Genomic DNA, 19,360 nt, shown 5'->3' with positions numbered 1-19,360 from the left:
CATAAGTTGATTGGCTGGTGAGTATTGTTGCTTAGGCACTGAGTCTCAAATTACAAATGTTATACATTAAGTATTAATAATAGGAGCAAGTGAGTAGCTGGAATTATTTAAGTAAGTTTATTATAACTAGTAAAGTATGTTATGTAAAGTATAAAGTATGGTAGGATTTATCAGTACTAGTAAGGTTTACTAATAGTAGCAAGGTGTATTAGTGTTAGCAAAGTTTTTTAAACAGTAACAAGGTTAAATAATAAGAAAAGGAATGACACAACTGCTCCAACATCAAGAATGCCCACTCTGTACAATGTGGTACAAGCAAGTCGCTTGATGTGTCCTGGACAACCATTTGGGCAGACAGTATAGTCAGTTGCAGCAGCTTGAGCTCCGGGTTTCAGAATTGAAGCAGCAGCTGGTGTCACTGTGGTACATCCGCGAAGTCGAGAGCTACATGGATAGCACGTTTATAGATTCGGTCACCCCACAGCTTATGGGTATGCAGGTAGAGAGGGAAGGGCTGACCATCAGGAACAGGCAAGTGGTGCAGGAGTTCCTTGAGTGCACCCCACTCTCAAACCTGCATTCAGTTCTGAATACTGATGAGAGTGATGATTCATGTGGGGAATGTAGGCAGAGCCAAGTCCATGGCACTATGAGTGGCTCAATTGCACGAGGGTGGGAGTACAAAGAAATCTGGAAGTGATAGAAAATGCTACCAGTTCTTTTGCAAAGCCAATAGCACAGAATTTGTATCCAAACTTTGAAGATGATTCAGATTTGAAGCCCCTCACTTTGGAAGTCTTGCTGGATGTAGTGATTTGTGGATGTGGAGTACTCATTCTTGTGAGACAATAAAATTTGTAGGACAAGACCAATCATGTAAATTATAATAATTGGTCTTGACCTAGGAATTTTTTCTCCCACTGGTTTGGATGCAAATTCTGTGCTTTTCAATTGTAGATGACAAATTAAACCATAGTGCAACTTCTGAAAAGTAATATCAACTTCAATATCAAATTAGCATTTACAAAACAGCATATGTATGCCAATTAGAAGAAAAACAGACTATTGGATTAATTAAGCGACATTTTAATTAATTTAGAATTCACAAAATTAATTGTACAAAGGGCTTGAAAAAACAGTTAGTCTTTGCAAAATAATTGGCTGCATTTTCCGTACTTAAGGATATGCACAGCTTTTCCGTCAATGAACCAATTCTCTTCATATCACAAATGCATTTTAGACCACAGAAATTTTGTTCTTATCTGAACAAGTTATCCAACATAACTAATATTTTCAGTACTTTGTTATAATCCTACTCACTGCATTTTGACTCTGCCTTTAAAAATATACAAAATTGTTACATCATATACAGCTCAAGTAATTATTATAGATTATAGCTTTGGTGAAAACTTGCTTAACACAAAACTTCAATGAATCTTACCTCCAGCAACCTCTTTTCCCAGTGATTCAGTTCTGTACCCATGCCACCTTGATTCTCAAGTTCCATTCCTTCAAGAATTGGGCAGTTGAAGTGCTTCTGAGCTTCTTTCTGCCCAAGAGATAGTCAGATTTAATGAATAAGAATAAAAATAGGTTCTCCAGTTGAATTACTTGATGCATTTTGTTGTAACATACCATAACTAGCACGGCAGTAAACAGTCACCAAGTTGCCATTTTGCCCTAATTTACTTGTGTTCCATTTTCATTCTTTTGTAATGATGATTTATCAATTTAAACAGCCTCCTCACTTTTAAACACATTTTTGTTTGTTATTTCATTTGAGAAAATGATTCAAAACCCTCTTGCACACCATTATTCAGGACCCTGAATACTCTCTACAGTGAAGCAGTAATTTACATATTCATCCTCTAATCTACGTCTAATATACTGTATGTATTGCTCATTGTATGGTCTCCTATACACTGAGGAAATCAAACTCAGGTTTGCTGAAGTGAGATTTTGAACATCCTGAATCTTCACCCTTCCGTTCTCCCCACCCCCAGCCCCCAGAACGTTGCTCAGGCTTTAAACTACTAGATAAATTTATTGAACATTATTTAAATAGAGAGTACTGAGCAAAAACAATATATTTACAGCAAATACAAACTTTACCATTTGCACCAACATGTCAAAAACAAGGACAATTCTCTTGTACTGTCAATATAAAACTGATCCTTAAAATGCAGTTTCTTAGTTATTACATAAGCAACTTCTACTGACTCATTGATTGTCTAGTTCTCAGTTGTGACAAAGGCATTACTAAAAAAAATTAGCCTGTCTTTTCTCTTTACAAATACCGATCAACACATGGATTTCTAGCATTGTTTTGTCTTAATTCAGATTTTGAACACTTGCAATTTTTATTACTCCTAGTTTCTTTTCTAAATCTCTCATAAGATTGTTACATAGTCCCTGTTGCCATATTGTGATCTTATTTTCCACCTTTTACAAGGTTCAAATATGTATTAGTATCGGCTCACAACTACAGATAATAACTCCATTTGAAGCCTAATACATGGCTCATCAGATTCATCATATTTTCATTGATCTTGTATTTAACACCACTTTTTTAATAAAACCTCATCTCTGGTGATAAAAGTGAAGCACTTGTCTTTTTATTTCCATAAGCAAAACGGAATTCTATCTCAGCTTAACCTGATACAATTGTGCTAACAATTAGTTTGTCTCTGACAGATATCAGAACTTGGGGGCCCAGCCACTTAAACATAGGCAACTTTTAGAATGTTTTCAAATAAGTGATTGATTATGAAATTTTAAAATGCGGCCAGTTATTTAAATTTGTTTAGCCCAAGTCCTTTTTCAAAAAGTATTCATCAGCCTGTCTTTGTCAATAGCCTTCAGAGAAAGATAATCAAGCCACATATCTTCCAGAGACACCGAGAAAAGTAAAAAGTAGTACTATATAAGAATAGTATAGCATGCTGCTGCCACTACTTGTAGCTATTCCAACCAGGAGATCTACTGTCTTGGTATGTCACACTTGTCGTCTTGAGCCATCATAGCAAAATAATTGTTAATTGAACTATTAGCCAAGCTTAACTACGGCAAGTTATATAAAAGCAAAATACTGCAGATGCTGGAAATCTGAAATAAAAACATAATATGCTGGAAAAAAACTCAGCAGGTCTGGCAGCATCTGTGAAGCGAGAAACAGATTTAATGTTTCAAGTCTGTATGACTTCTGCAGAGCTAAAGAGAAGTAGAAATGTGATGAATTTTATACTGTTTAAGAGGGGGTGGAGCAGTTGGAGCAAAATAGAAGGTCAGGATTAGGTGGGAGCTCAGGAGAGATTGGCAAAGATGTCATGGACACAAGACAAAGGGAGTGTTATGATTTTACGCTACCAATTTGTGAATCAAGGAAAACCAAAAACAACTAGACTTATGCTTATTCTCATTTATGCTTATTCTCCTAATTCAATGTGCTCCTCCTGACTCCCACATTTGTCTTCACATTTTGCTATACTAAATTTGGTATTATTATTTAGCTTAAAATGGGAACAATCTTAAGATAGATTCATTGATAATGTCAATAGCTACATTTTATCACCATGAGAAAGGGCCATTCACTCTTATTCTGTTTTCTGCCATTTAGTCATTCTCTACTCATGCTACCACTTTGGTCTCTCATAGACACTTTATCAAATGTTTTTAAAAAGCCACTATTGCATCCTCATTATCCATCATGAAAGATTAAAAAAAAGAATTTATGTTAATACTCACAACAACTCGTGGAGTTACAAGGAGGACCACCTCATGGTTAAGCTTCTTGTTCCCCCGTATATCCCATAACCTTACTGCCTTGCGTGCAACTTTGTCACTCCACTGATACAATCCAAGTCTATTCAAATAGAAATGAGTAAGTTGTGATAGTAATATCATACAAGGCATGAAAAAAATCTAACTGTAGCCAATGCAATTTAGAATTTAAAACATCATGCAAATATTTTGACTTTCAATTAAACAAACAAGTAAATGTAAATGTTTTATCACAACTACAAGATTTATTTAAACAAAATCTCTTATACACTGCGTGACAACTAAACAAGTTCTCTCAATATTTAAAAAACACAAAATATCTAGCTTACGATTCATTAAAAGGTGGAAGACCATTTGCCTTTCTTGTAGTTAGAGGTTTTCCCTCATCATCACGGTAGAAAGCAAAAAGTCCTGCAGAGAAGCCCTAAATTGAAAGAGAAAAGAAATGCTTTTTCATGTGTCTCTTCGGAAAAACAAACTGTAATACAGTAAAACTACCCAACAGAAATTTCTTCCAGTACAAATATTATGGGGACTATAAAAACAGAAAATGCTGGAAATACTCAACAGGCAGCATCCATGGAGAGAGAAATGGAGTTAATATTTCAGGTCAATGCCCTGAACTCTTAACTCCATTATATCTCTCTACAGATGCTGCCTGACCTGCTGAGAATTTTCAGTCTAATCTATTATTAATCTAATTTATTTCAGATTTCCAGCATCTGCAGTATTTTGCCTCTATTATGGAAACTATACTAGTTGGGTTTCTATACAATTTATTCAATCTCATCAAAAATAACCATTTTATACCATACATGAAGCCATCTCATGAATAGAATCCCTTTTCACAGTGATGTATCACACCCTGAAAGACATAACAGGGCCTGTAAGGTGATGAGGAAACTGTCACAGGGAAAAAAATGACATAGCCATGTCGCTACCAATTTACCAGCCTCAGCCACTTCTGTCCATAAAAGCACTGGTGGAAGGTAAAGTCTGTTCTCCGCTGTAGGACTGTTATGATGTGACAGATGAGGTGTGCCAGGCAGATCAAATCCAGGAGGGAAATTTGATCATGCGGTCATAACAATTTTGCAATTTGTGCTTTATTTTGAGATGTGTGCCCTGAATTCAGTAGTAATAAAGCCACCATGACACTAGAGGTTTTTTTTTTACAAAACTAAATAAAACATTTATTAATAAAAGAAAAGATTTCAAGCACATACATAGGTCTACAAATCACTACTATAATAACTCCTAATTAATCTGGCTTCCAGCTAGTCCCCATTAAGGCAACTGTTTAAAAAAATAGATTTTAAACAAATCCAGGCAAGTCACCACAATATCCTGGACAGTAGAATTCAGTGTCTTGGCGGAGCCAGGCTACCAGGCCCTGGTGAGGGAGGTAGAGGTCCAGGGTGGACAGGACTGAGGGGATGGGAAACCCAGGGGTGGGGTGAGGCCCATAAAGGATGTACCCTCCTCCTCTTGTCTACAATAACCTGAGCAGTGAAAGCTGCCAGGCTTCCCAATTGGCAACAAGTTGCAATAGGGAACCAAATAAATACTTCGTAGAAGATCTGAACTAGGAGGAGAGCTTGAAACAATATAAGTAAAGCTTTAGAAGCTTAGAATTGTTTACTCTGGAGAAGTATAAGGGAGAGATCAGTCAAGCATTCAGGACTTACAGCAAGGGGCAAGTTGAACCCCAATAATATGTTGAAGATTGCCACATGTTCTCCAACGAGGGGTCACAGGCTCAAAAGGAAAGGCTGAGTTGGTTTACATTTAACCACTTTACACAAAGGATGGTGGCCCAGGGAAGCAGTGGAGGCAGATAAAGTGGCAAATCTAGGATATAATTCTGGGTGATTGAGTTAATTTTTTGGACTGGTCCAAAGATTTTTCTAGTCCTGCATTTTCCTATGTTCCTCTGGCACAGAAAAGTGCGTAAAGTCAAGTGAAATTTGTTAATGGACAAAAATTTTGATTGCCATAATTCCCCTAAGAAAATGAAACCATGCAGTTAACCTACCAATGCATGGACAATTTCATGTTTCACTGTTGACAACATGCCTTGGAACTCTTGTGGCTCAGTGGGGATCATACTTGGACACAGGTTTGCATATCCAGCAATAGGCCTGCAGTATTCGAGAAAATGATGCATTATTGCAAATAAAATGCAACTTTTCGAATGTTTCATTTTAAAATAATTTAAATTGTTAACATTTATATTGAACTACTTGTTCATTAAACATCTACAGCACATTGGTATTATTGAAGTACTCCATACACTAAGACAGTTCTCAGGCTAAAGAACAGAAGATCATTGGTGTAGCAGAATGGAGAATGCAGTGTAGTGCATTATGGAGAAATGCTGAAAAGCTCAACAAGTGTACATTTTGTAGTGTCAAAATGCCAGGAAGTAAATATTTTGACAATTAATTTTGTGAACAAAAAGGGATTTGGAATGAAATCAAAGAAGAACATAATCATCGTCATAGTACCACTATATACTTTTATTTTTATCCGTCTTATGACAACAGGCTGCAATAATTGATTCAAATATGTTTAATCTTCACTACTTTTCATTAGCATTCTCTTTTAGTTTCCCATAATACTTCCTCTCTCTATTCCCCACAACACTCTTCAACTGATCTGTCCAAATTACATCTTCTGGTAGAGCTAGGATTTGTAGTTTAACGCCGACTCAGTTACATGAGGACAGGTATAGCAATACAGGAAGGAACAGGAGCCACAAAACAAAGTTCACTGACTCTTGTTTCATTACTTCAGTTGATATAAGGATTATCGGAGCAGCAGGTCAAACAGTTTTGTATGGCTATCTTACTTCAAGAAAAATATATCCTTCATATTTTTCTCCTATCAAATACACTACAAATTCTCCAGTCCAGAATGTTTGGGACCAAGTCATTCCCGGATTTTGGAATTCTCTGTATTATAGAACGACATCACAATGCTCAACCACAAATGTGTGAACTGGAAAATACCATAGATATAAATATTTACCTAAAGCATAAAACAGTGATAAAAATTGATTCACTTATCCAAATACTATATTTTCCATGTTTCTGCTCCCAAATTTTGCTGTGGGTCTGGTCAAGATTTCTGGAAAAGTTATGAATGGAATTTTCCCAGAATTGCACTAAGTGCAGTAGCGGGTGGGTAAAATAGAGTCCTACCCGCCGATGAAAATGGCGGGTTGTCACACTGTATTGTCCTGAGCCCACCTCATTACTTATTCATTGCCAGGAAACACAAATTTTCCATGGCGGGTGAGCTCTCATTCACCCGCGTGCCGTCATCCCGCTGTTGCATCACGCCGGCCACCATCTTTAAAAAGCAGCGGCCAGCAAAGTGCTCATTGCCACCAGCTCACCACCGCTGCCCAAGAGACAAGGCCAGCAAAGGAAAATAGACTTAAGCCCCCCGTTTCAACGACAGGTTCCTTGAGCGACTGCTGCTGTGAAGGCCCGCCGGGATGTGCTCTGCCTGCAGGATTGGCAGGGTAAAGTCACCAGCCCAGCTTGGGAAGCCACGGCAGCGGTGGTCAGCGCAAACACCATGCAGAGGAGGACAGCCGCCCAGTGCCACAAAACAATGAATGATCTCTTCCATTCTGCCAGAGTAAGTCACTTTTCTCATTGCCCCCAACTCACACACTCACAAACTCATCACACATCTACAGGGCCCACACTCACTGCCAGTACAAGAGACATCACCATTCACTCTTTTTCACACACACAGTCATTGTCCTCATCCAGTCTTTGGGACCACTCATAACCCACAGAGGCCAGGCATACTTATCATCTGGCCCAGCAGGTGATCTGATACACTCTCCCCATCCCTATCCATGCAGGACAAACTGGCACACAACAGGAGAGAAAGGTCGCAGATAGGTGGAGGGATACCAGAGATCAAAGTTCTGACAGAATTTGAAAACAGAGCCATCCAGCTGGCCGGCGATGACCGGGATCGGTCCTGTGCTGATAGTGAGGTCAGCGCTGCTCCACCAAGTGAGGATCCATCAGTGCAACATCCATCAGACAACCATGCTGTGAGTCATGTGTCCTCTTTCACAGGCCACTACCATGCACTAATTATCTCCCCTTGCTTTTGCAGGCACATCTGCCAAACAGCCGACAGAGTCCATGACCCAGGGCCTCCTATCAAGCTCTAAAGAAATCCCTGAAAAGGAATCTGGAGATACCCTCCCTTAAGTCCCGTCACAGCATTCACCCACACCCTCCACCAGCGCAAAGGCACACACCTTAGTGGGACCTAGCTTTAGAGTGGCCTTGGGATCACAATCTGGTGAGCACCTCGCACTTTCTGATCCACAGCAGGCGGAGGCAGAGACTTCCCAGGTCCCAGGCACTCGGAGGATTGCTGGAGGCCAGAACGTTGCTGAGTCCAAGACAGATGATGAGCCTCAGTCATGTCACAGTTGCTGGAGCTGCAAAGGCAAGCTAGGGAACATCAGGAAGGGATGCCCGCTGCACTCCTCAGATTGCAAGACACGATGGAGGAGTCCATCCACCCGTCTTCAGGCTGAGGTGGTAGCATCAGCATTGCAACACACTGAGGTTAACACGGGTAGGATGCCGGCTGCCATGGAGACCATAGTCCAGGACGTTACTGCTGCGCGGGCTTAACTCTATCGCTGATGCCGTTGTTGGCCTCCAACAGTGTGTTCATGAGAGGGGTGCTGGGCAGCTCGATCTCACTCCAGCTACCCCTTCTGCTCACAGAGTCAGCCAGGGGCCCTCGAGCACCCATGGGGAGGAGGATCAGCAGGTGCACACTCCGGGGCCATCCATCCAGGTGACTCCGGGAATGTCCAGCCTATCCAAATCTCCTCTTCCCGTGACCTCTGCAGCTCCACATTCACAGGCTGAGGAGGGTACCATCGCCACTCAACCGGACCCCGAAAGCAGGCCAGGGCCCTCCAAGTGTCAGCCCTCGAGAGTTCGCCCGCCAAAGTCATCACAGACAGGGTGTCACAGTCAGCACGCTGCCTCCACCTCTGCTGTGGATGTCCGGGGTACACCAAGATGTAGCAGTACAGTTAGGAAGTTAGGTAAAAGTAGTTGCACTGCCTGGCACAGGTGCTGATCACTTGTACATATTGTTCACTATCGTCAATAAACTCCTAAGAATGTCTCTCTGCCTGTAACTCCTTGTTCTCATGAGCAGTGTTCTTGTTGCTAAGACGTGAAGCCTTTCTGCGCAAGACAAAAGGCAGGTGTCTCAGTCCGGCCTCTTCCCTTGTGCTCTGTGCAGCCTTCAGACCAAAGTGATGGTTCAGCCTCACACCCCCTGGAAACAGCGGTGCTGGTCACTGCTGCCAGAATGTAGTGGACAGGTGCCACAAAGTTCTCTTATTCTCTTTGTGCTCTCAGCACCATTAAGGTGGAGCTGGCCCCCACCACACCAGCATTTGCGACCAATGATGTTATGCACCAGCTCCTGAAGGGCTGAGGTACTAAAGGTGGACACAGCATCAGATGCGCCTAAAGTTTCATGGCTGCATCTCGGAGATGGTCCTGATCATGGAGTGCAAGCGAGTTGCCCTCAGCCAGACAGGAGTCAGACATTCTCAGAGGCTATGTGAAGATCTATGGGGTGTCCTCACTGTATGTTGTCATCATGACAGGAGTATTCACACAGAGGGTGTTGGCACTGCCATAAGCCAGACTGGAGTCAAACGTTCACAACTGTAATGTGAGGATCTATGGGGACACCTCACTGCATGTCGTCATCATCCTCCACAAATCAGGCAGCTATGAGTGCATCTCGAGCACGTCTGCCTCGTCTAGCCAGTGCGAGAGTCTCATTCATGTCATCGTCACCACCGAGGACCCCCTCACCCTCATCCCCATCCGTGTCCTCCTCATCAGAGGAGACGTGCTGCGCCTCCATCTCCTCCTCAGCCAGCTCATCTCCCTGTTTCAGCGTCAGGTTGAAAAGGGCGCAACAGATGACGACGATGTGTGACACCCTCTGCGAACAGTATTGCAGGGCTCCACCAGACCGGTCCAGGCACTGAAAGCGCATCGTCAGCATCCCGATGGTCTACTCCACTAAGTTGCGAGCTGCTGCATAAGCCTCTTTATAGCATCGCTCTGCTGCAGTCTGAGGCCACCACACAAGTGTCATCAGCCATGGCCTCTGCAGGTTGCCCTTGTCCCCAAGGAGCCAATCCTGCAGCCTCTGTGTACCCTGGAAGATTGCAGGGATCTGCGTGGGACTCAGGATGCAGGCATCATGCACACTCACTGGAAACCATGCACACAACTGCAGGATGCATTTCTGGTGAACATATACCAGCTGTACGTTGTGAGTGGAAGCTCTTGCGGTTGATTAAATCCACCAAGTGTAGCGACAGATACCTGAGCACCACATGAGTGCAGTCAATCGCACCCTGCACCTGTAGGAATCCTGAGATCAGGGTGAATCAAATGGCCCTTGCATCCTGGCTGTCCCGGTCCCAGGCGAAATGCACAAAGTTGTGTGCCATGGAGAAAGTGGCACCTGTGATCTCATGGATGCATTTGTGGGTGGTGGATTGTGGGGTGGGGGTGAGGTATGGAGCGCTTGGTGGCCATTTGGTGCTTCTGCGCTGCTTGCATCGGCGGGCAGGCTAGGAACCCAACCCCAATCATATCATGTGGCTGCGCCTGATCTGTCTCAGTTGCAATGACACGGTCAGTTTATGCAGCAGTCGCCTGCGATGCTGGCCAGCACTTGCCCCCGGACGCAAACCCCACCTCTCTTTAGCAGTCGCCTCCGAGGTTGGCCAGCACTTGCCCCCAGACACCCCTCCACCCCACGATAGCGGTCGCCTCCGGGACCAGACATCAGTTGCCCCCGTTCCCTGGCACCCGAGGCTTGTAAGCGACAGGCGAGCTGTGGAGAACACTGCTGCTCACTCACCTCAGTTTCCCCAAAGTGAAGGCCGCCAAGTTCATGTCACCTGCGTGCTGTTGTGAAACATGTCAGCGTACTTTCCCACCAAAGTGGATGGACAACACAGTGGGGTTCCAAGAGCCTAGCAGGATGGCCTTTTAACTTATATGCTGATGTATTACTTTTAGCTCCCCATCGACCGATGGCAGGAAACGCAGCTCACCATCGGCGGGCTGAGCAGGCGATCGCAACCTGCCTTCACACTGTTGTGAAGCAGGTTGCGCCATATTTTCCACGCATGCCACCTATCATGCCCGCCGTCAGCGAGCTTGCAAAATTCCGCCCTACGTTTCCAAACAACCGATTTCCGGACTGGAAAAGTTACAGTGTATTTTTATTTTTTTAATGATAGAAATTCTTACCAATGTGCCTGAGTAAAAATGAAGTGGCTCCCCCTGCAGTGTAGAACATGGGTAACAACTATTGCCATCTAAAATTCACTTCTTCTAAATAATCTTCGTCAATTGAGCCAACTCATGGTCAATACCAAAAATTATCCTAACATTGCTATACATCTTATATCAATAATTTAGCACTAAAACTTAGTTTTAGGGATTTCAGTGTCCATTTTTTGAACCCTAAGCTTCTTTGTTCTGCACAGTCAATTACTGCAAAGTACCAAGTAATGATTTCATATTGGTTTTACAAATTGTGGCAAGCACTTTGAATTTGAATGCTTCAAAATCAAGTTCCAATTATTTTTATACCAAGGGCTAGTCATAATCGATCTCACCTGTCCAATTCTGCTTCCAGCTGACAGTATGCTGCATAGGCTACAATGTCCTCCTGTCCACAGCGTTCTGTAGTCAGTGCACTCACATAGAGTAAAAAGTCGGCATCCAAAACACCTGGACCATCAGTTAACCCTGCAGACCCACAAGATTTTCCATTTTCACTACACACCCTGCATTGCTGGATGGATCAAATAAACATTAATAAGTCACACTGTAGTGTTCTACTTAGAATTCAATTCCAAAGAGAATAAGGATTACTGTCACACCAAGTTCCCTTCATTCTATTCCAGTACCATTCAGAAAATGTTTTTGACACAGATCTGTTTCTACTTTTTAATACCAACTCTTGACAAAAAGAGCATGCCATTTCAATAGGGAGAAATGCTCAGATAAATAAAAATATATGTTCCTGATATATTTAAGTGTCAGTAAAGCCTATGGGGAGTAGCCACGGGATTGGGTCTAGGTAAGCTACTCCTTCAGAAGACCAGCACAGACATGATGGGCTGCATGGTCTTCTACTGTGCTGTACCCATTCTATTCTAAAGGTGAAAACGATTTAACACACATTGGTTAACCTGCAAATCCAGTATAGGTTAAAAAGTATACTAATGATATGCAATACAAACAAAAAAGGTTGGATGGCTTCGGAACTTTCCATAAAGTGGTCTGAGGACTGCAACAGAAACATAGCAAACTAAAGAGAAAGGTTACAAAAACAGAAATGCCTGGAAAAACTCAGCAGGTCTGGCAGCATCGGCGGAGAAGAGCAAAGTTGACGTTTCAAGTCCTCATGACCCTTCAACAGAACTAAGTAGAAATAAGAAAGGGGTGAAATATAAACTGGTTTAAGAGGGGGGGCAGAGTGAGAATGGGGGGGGTTGTTGGGACAAGCAAGCAGTGATAGGAGGAGATAACCAAAAGATGTCATAGACAAAAGAACAAAGAGGTGTTGAAGGTGGCGATGTTGTCTAAAAGAATGTGCTAATTAAGATTGGAGAGCAGGACGAGCAAGGTAGCTCTAGTGAGGGTGGGGTGAAATAAACGATGGGTGGAATACATTTAAAAATAATGGAAATAGGTGGGAAAAAGTGGAAAGGAGGTGGGGGTAGAGGAGGGAGTTCAAGATCTAAAGTTGTTGAACTCAATATTCAGTCTGGAAGGCTGTAAAGTGCCTAGTCAGAAGATGAGGTGCTGTTCCTCCAGTTTGGGTTGGGCTTCACTGGAACAATGCAGCAAGCCAAGGACAGACATGTGGGCAAGAAAGCAGAGTGCAGTGTTAAAATGGTAAGCAACAGGGAGGTCTGGGTAATGCTTGCAGACAGACAGAAGGTGTTCTGCAAAGCGGTCACCCAGACTGCATTTGGTCTCTCCAATATAGAGGAAACCTCATTGGGAGCAACAAATTCAGTAGACTAAGTTGGGGGAAATGCAAGTGAAATGCTGCTTCACTTGAAAGGATTATTTGGGCCCTTGGACAGTGAGGAGAGAGGAAGTGAAGTGGCAGGTGTTGCATATTCTGTGTTTGCATGGGGAGGTGCCGTAGGAGGGGGTTGAGGAGTAGGGGTGATGGAGGAGTGGACCAGTTTGTCACAGAGGGAATGATCCCTATGGAATGTCGCCGGGGGTGGGGTGAAGGGAAGATTTGTTTGGTGGTGGCATCATGCTGGTGTAGGTAGAAATGGCGGAGGATGATCCTTTGAATGTGGAGGCTGGTGGGGTGATAAGTGAGGACAAGGGGCACCCTTTCATGTTTCTGGGAGGGAGGAGAAGGCGTGAGGGCGGATGCGCGGGAGATGGGCCGGACACGGTTGAGGGCCCTGTCAACTACCCTGAGTGGAAAACCTCGGTTAAAGAAGGAGGAGGACATGTCAGAGGAACTGATGCGACGGAGGCGAAGGAACTGAGAGAATGGGATGGAGTCCTTACAGGAAGCGGGGTGTGAGGAGCTGTAGTCGAGGTAGCTGTGGGAGTCGGTAGGCTTGTAATGGATATTGGTGGACAGTCTATCACCAGAGATTGAGGCAGCGAGGTCAAGGAAGGGAAGGGATGTGTCAGAGATGGACCACGTGAAAATGATGGAGGGGTGGAGATTGGAAGCAAAATTAATAAATTTTTCCAAGTCCCGACGGGAGCACGAAGCAGCACTGAAGTAATCATCGATGTACCGGAGAAAGAGTTGTGGAAGGGGGCCGGAGTACGACTGGAACAAGGAATGTTCCACATACCCCATAAAGAGACAGGCATAGCTGGGGCCCATGCGGGACAAGGGAGGGCAGACAAAAAGTGGAGTTGAGACCACAACCAGATCAGCCATGATCTTATTGAAAGGTGGAACAAGATCAAAGGGTTGAATGGCCAACTGTTGCTCCTAAGTCCTATGTTAGTATCATTGCAGTTTCAACCTGAAACAACTCCAACTTCCTATGGGAAGAAACTCCTACTATATTTGGGTGACATAAAAGAGCCAATAGGTGAGGGTATTACAATGGCACAAAAGCTCTAAAAAAACTGATTGTAAACATGAATGCTCATATCAAAATGTCTGCTTAACTTAGGTACAGAAGCACCTTCTGTTGCCACAGCACAACAGATTATGAAATGAGGAACAGAAGGCCAATGATGAAAACAAGCATAAGTCCATCGCTCACTCAAGTGAAACACTGGGGGCACACTTAACTATGGCACCTGTTATACATGATGTGGCAATAGGGTGTTTTTTTTTTTATGCTAAATATCAGAAAATGTTAGCTGCTAAAACAAAAGCAGGTACATATATTTTAAGTTAATACCAAGAGAACTAGAAATTATTGGTAGATTTTAATACCAGCCCCTGCTTCCCAAGGTGAGTTCAGAGATGAGAGGTGCCATATAAGAGGGTGTGCAGCAAGTACCCCATCGTTTCCCAACTTCTCCTGATCAAGCTCCCAGTTGGGAAGAATGGAGGATGACCTTCCTGCCTGGAGGCCAATTGAAGCTCTTAACTAGTCACCTGAGGGTCTCTAGGTGGTGTCGCTGGTATTCAACCAGCAGTAGGAAGGGTCCCAGCATTTGGATATGTTGCTCACCAAACCCTGCACTCGGTGCCCAATTGAAGGACCTGGCATCAAGAGGGTGGGGGGGCCTGTAGGAAGCCAATCTCCTGCCCTTGCCTCTGGCAACCACATCCCACCTCCCAGCCAGTGACCCCCATCAGGCCCACACTCATCCTGTCTGAGGATCCATGGCACTGTCCAGCTAAGTGCCTGATTACTTGGTAATTGCATCCGGCCTCCCAGAGAGGTGGGAGGCAAGGTTCCCACTTGTTGATGAGACCACAGTCGCACTCTTTAAATTCTGCCCTATATTTCTGGATTCTATTGAGAGTGGATTGGTGAATGATCAATACAATACTCTTTTTCAAAAAGACAGACAAAAACAAGTAATTATGGGTAAAATTATCTTTAAAGATAAAAATATTATCTGGATAAATAGAAGATAATTAGAGGCACCCAACACAGATTTCAGAAAGAAAAGTTTCTTGACAAACCATGTAAGCGAGGAGGTGGCAAATATAACAGGTCAGGAAAATACAGTGGATGTGGTCTACATAAGTTTTCAAAAGGTTTTTTAAAAGCATTCACACAGGACACTAGAGGAAGATTAAGGGCAATGGAATTGGGGAAAGAGTAGAAAATTGGATTAAAATTTGTAAGACGTGAGGAAACATGGAAAAGGAGTTACAAGCAGTCTCTCACAGTGACTGAAAATGAGCATAGAGTTGTTTAGATACAGTGATTTTGATATAGGGCCAAAGAAAGCGGTGTCCAAATTTACAGATGATACTGAAGTAGGAGGCACAGTAAGTAGGATTTACAGGTGGTTGCTAGGGAGTACTAAATGTGTAAAATTGTGGCTGAGTGAATGCAATGCCAATAATTGTGCAGGAAATAATAGAAAGAAGATCGAAAAAAACTAAAGCAACACTTTAAATGGAGGAAGTCTGGATAGGTAGAAAAACAGAGAAATTTGGGAATACAGTCTCAAAAGAAAGGCAACACATCAAATAAATAAAGCCATAAAAATATTAATTGAACATTAGGTGTTGCAGCAAAAGACCCAGAACATAAAAGCTGTAATAGTGGTTGTATTTAAAATCATAGTAGAATCAGTTTGAGTAGGGTGTACAGTTCTGAGTTCCACTCTATGGGAAAGAGGTTGAGGCAATAGAGGGGGTACAGTGCAGATACATTAGAATGATGCTTGACATGAGAAAATACAAACGTAAAGAAAAATTGGAGCTGGTTTCATTTTGAACTTGTATGGTTTTAATCACCAGTCGTACTTAGTAAAGGCAAATAAAAAAGAAAATGAAAACACATTGTATTTAATCTCCCGACAGTCCTATTTCAATTCATTGCTCTCTCACCCCAATGAATTCCTTTATTCATACCCCAGAAAATAGCTCCGTTCAAAAAGCAGCATTACAGGCTTTGGCCCTTCCTCGCCAATGAAAGGACCCCATTCCAGGCCTCGCCCTCACTGAACAGGAAAATTATCCTTATTCCTTTGTTTCCCCCTCCACAAATCATACAAGGGGGCTCTGGCAAACTGTTTCAGTCATACACACTAAGCAAAATACTGTAATGCTGGAGATCTGAAATAAAAACAGAAAGTGTTGGAAAAACTCAGCAGATCTGACAGCATCTGTCAAGAGAGAAACAGAATTAACATTTCAAGTCCAATGAGATTCTTCATGTCAAGAGTCTTATTGAACTCGAAACATTAACTCTGTTTCTCTCTCCACAGATGTTGCCAGATCTGCTGAGTTTTCTAGTACTTTCTGTTTTCATTTCAGTCATTCATACTCCTCTTGCTCATTTGCCCATCCCATCCCACCATCCACATCCCTTTTGGTATTCCCCCTTCTCTCCTCGTCCACTTTGCTCATCCACTTTTCTCCTCTCCCCATTCTCCAAGTCACTCCTGTCCAGCTCAACACATCCTTTGTCCTGTTTTTCTTCCTAGCCCACAACCCCACCGAGTTCTCTCTCTATCCATCTCCTTTGACCACTTCTCCTCTAGCTCATCTGCTTAAGGATTATTTCTCGAAACAAATTAAGGCTCTCGAGTTGTTCTTTCAATAAATAATTGGCTGTTTGTGTATTGAGGTGGGGAGGGGGTGATATTTTAACAGCAATTAAGCCAACCTCCCTTTTCTCCTTCTCATCATTCTCAGCTACTCCACATTATCTAGACACCATACTGATCTCAGTGACTGTACCAGTGAACCACTTCCTCTGGGCATCAGATTGCTCCAAAATCTTCCAGCACTCTTTCAACTGTCCTCTAGCCTCTTGCTATGTGTTACCTCCTTTGTTTACCAGCCTCAAATATTTTTGTACCATCTCTCCCACACCTGGGACTTGTAACCCTGCTTGAATTTCATCCCCAGCCTCTTTCCTTGTTCTACTATGCTGCTCGCCCCAACAAAATCTCATCTTTATGCTGTAGTGTCTTACTCATCCCACCGCTTTTTGCTGCTGATCCAATTATCCTGGCCCCCAAATGTACTTGACATGAGGAGTCCACTTAGCTTTACTCTCCATGTGCAGCACCACAGGTGACTAACTAGTTTGAAAATAAATACTCTCAAAATACAAAACCTTAACATTTGCAAAATAATACATACAGGACATATTTTTTAAAATACTGAAGTCAATTTAATGTCCATTATTATCGGAGTTTTACCTGCAAATGCTCTTCTGGCACTATCACTGGACCACATCTTGTGATCTCAGCACAGGCACCTTGACAATACATGTGCGGATCATCCTTTTTTCTTAAGTACTGATTGGTTGCACATGGCCTTCCAAAATACAGATTAACAGTTTAGTTTAGACATGCTAATAATAAACATTAAAGACTTAATAAATGCTTAAATGCAAATCAGTAGCAATTGTACATTAGCAATTATTTCTTTCACTAATACAAACTTTCTATTAAAATTATTTCTGCAAGACAGATGGGCATTGAACACAGTTAATATTTTACAATCGTCCTAAAAAAGTTGCAGTTAACAGTTTAAACACATGAATCTCAAATTAATGTATGCTATTAACATATAAAAAGAAAATATTTTGGATTGAGAATGTTTTTGTGCTATTAATGGTGAGCATGGCAGTACTGGTGATGGAGCACTGTCTACTTTGGCTACTCAATATCAGCTTCAAGCACTCCCAGGTTAGATATGCACAGTTAACTGCAGAATAAATCTCTTTCACAACAATGTGCCCCAGCCCTATCTTCAGTAGAGCATCTTTACTAAACAGTTTTAATATATTTCCATTTACCACAGCAGCTAACCTGTGCTTGAGTGAATGCCAATTTAGCACTGGGGGCGGGGCAGAGTGCAATTTACAGGAGGAATTTGACTAGAATTATTAAAACTCATTTCACATGATACCTTTAATGCCAGCAACATATGGAGATCTTTCATTGTTAGTGTGGGTTGGAAATGAACACAGTTCCCATAAGTGTGAGGTCAGTGTCTAACCAACTGCCCTTCCCAATCTAATTAAAAAATGTTTTTTTTCCTAAAGTCAAAAATGTTATAGTAATAAATTATATAGACAACAAAGCTTCTCACCGTACCTGGTTAGCAGAATTGGGCCAACTACTTTACGAACTTGCAATGCCTTTTGCAAATACTTAATAGCTTTCGGGAACAGTTTATTCTGATATGGAAAAGAAACAAATAGAGATAAAATACAAGATTGGTTAACCAGAATTAAATCTAATAATAATTGCATAACTGAAGTCCAATACAAGAAAGGCATATCAAATAAAAGGTCCAATGATTTACTGAGAAGGGAGACATTCTTCAGAATTTTTTTTTTTTGCTAATTTAATACTACAGGTGAGGAAATACTGGCTTTCATGGTTGATTTTTTCCAACAGAAGAAATTGAAAACCCTTTTTCCTCTTATTCCTAATACAAGAGTAAAATGCTAATTGCACAGACTATGAAATAACTGCAAAACAAAAACAGAATTACCTGGAAAAACTCAGCAGGTCTGGCAGCATCGGCGGAGAAGAAAAGAGTTGACGTTTCGAGTCCTCATGACCCTTCGACAGAACCAGACCTGCTGAGTTTTTCCAGGTAATTCTGTTTTTGTTTTGGATTTCCAGCATCCGCAGTTTTTTTGTTTTTATCTCTATGAAATAACTGCATTTATTGCAATGCAAATTTGAGATTTTTTTTGCTCCTGGCAGTTTCCTAGTCCTAACCGCCTCCTCTTCACTATGAATGTCCAGTCTCTCTATACCTCCATCCCCCACCAGGACGGTCGAAGGTCTCTCCGCTTTTTGAATGGAGACCCAAACAATCTCCATTTACCACCACCCTCCTGAGACTGGCTGAACGTCTTCTCTCATTGAACAATTTCTCCTTTAACTTGTCTCACTTCCTCCAAATAAAAGATGTGGCTATTGGTGCCTGCATAGGTCCCAGTTATGCTTGTCTTTTTTTGTGGTGTGTGGAACGATCCTTGTTCCAGTCCTACTCAGCCCCCTTCTACAACTCTTTTTCCAGTACATTGATGACTGTATCGGTGCTGCTTCATGCTCTTGTCTGGACCTGGATAAATTCATTACTTTTGCTTCCAATTTCCATCTCTCTCTCTCCTTCACATGGCCCATCTCCAACATGTCCCTTCCCTCCCTTGACTTCACTGTCTCTCCTTCTGGTGAGGCTGGCTACCAATATTCATTACAAGCCCACTGACTCCCACAATTACCTCAACTACACCTCCTCACACCCTGCTTCCTGTAAGGACCTCATCCCATTCTCCCAGTTTGTTGTCTCGGATGCATCT

General features: G+C 42.4%; 1 protein-coding gene across 4 annotated transcripts in view; it reads right to left on the bottom strand.

Annotated features, from left to right (window-relative positions):
- Positions 1-19,360, bottom strand: part of lmln (leishmanolysin-like (metallopeptidase M8 family)) — a 106,768-nt gene that overhangs the window by 33,295 nt on the left and 54,113 nt on the right. For all 4 annotated transcript variants that reach the window (XR_005944618.1, XM_041201611.1, XM_041201608.1 and 1 more), the window contains 7 exons: positions 18,138-18,220; positions 17,235-17,352; positions 11,504-11,682; positions 5,816-5,921; positions 4,110-4,204; positions 3,745-3,862; positions 1,442-1,549 (listed from right to left, as the gene is read on the bottom strand). Coding sequence is in view for 3 of the 4 variants with exons in the window: in XM_041201611.1 (XP_041057545.1) it covers positions 1,442-1,549; positions 3,745-3,862; positions 4,110-4,204; positions 5,816-5,921; positions 11,504-11,682; positions 17,235-17,352; positions 18,138-18,220 (807 nt within the window). In the remaining variant the exon portion in view is untranslated. The remainder of the gene's footprint in view (positions 1-1,441; positions 1,550-3,744; positions 3,863-4,109; positions 4,205-5,815; positions 5,922-11,503; positions 11,683-17,234; positions 17,353-18,137; positions 18,221-19,360) is intronic.

The sequence above is a fragment of the Carcharodon carcharias genome, chromosome 12 (genome assembly GCF_017639515.1).
Source record: "Carcharodon carcharias isolate sCarCar2 chromosome 12, sCarCar2.pri, whole genome shotgun sequence".
Taxonomy (NCBI): Eukaryota; Metazoa; Chordata; class Chondrichthyes; order Lamniformes; family Lamnidae; genus Carcharodon; species Carcharodon carcharias.
Note: the sequence above shows the minus strand (reverse complement) of the source record. Positions and strands in the feature narration are given on the sequence as shown.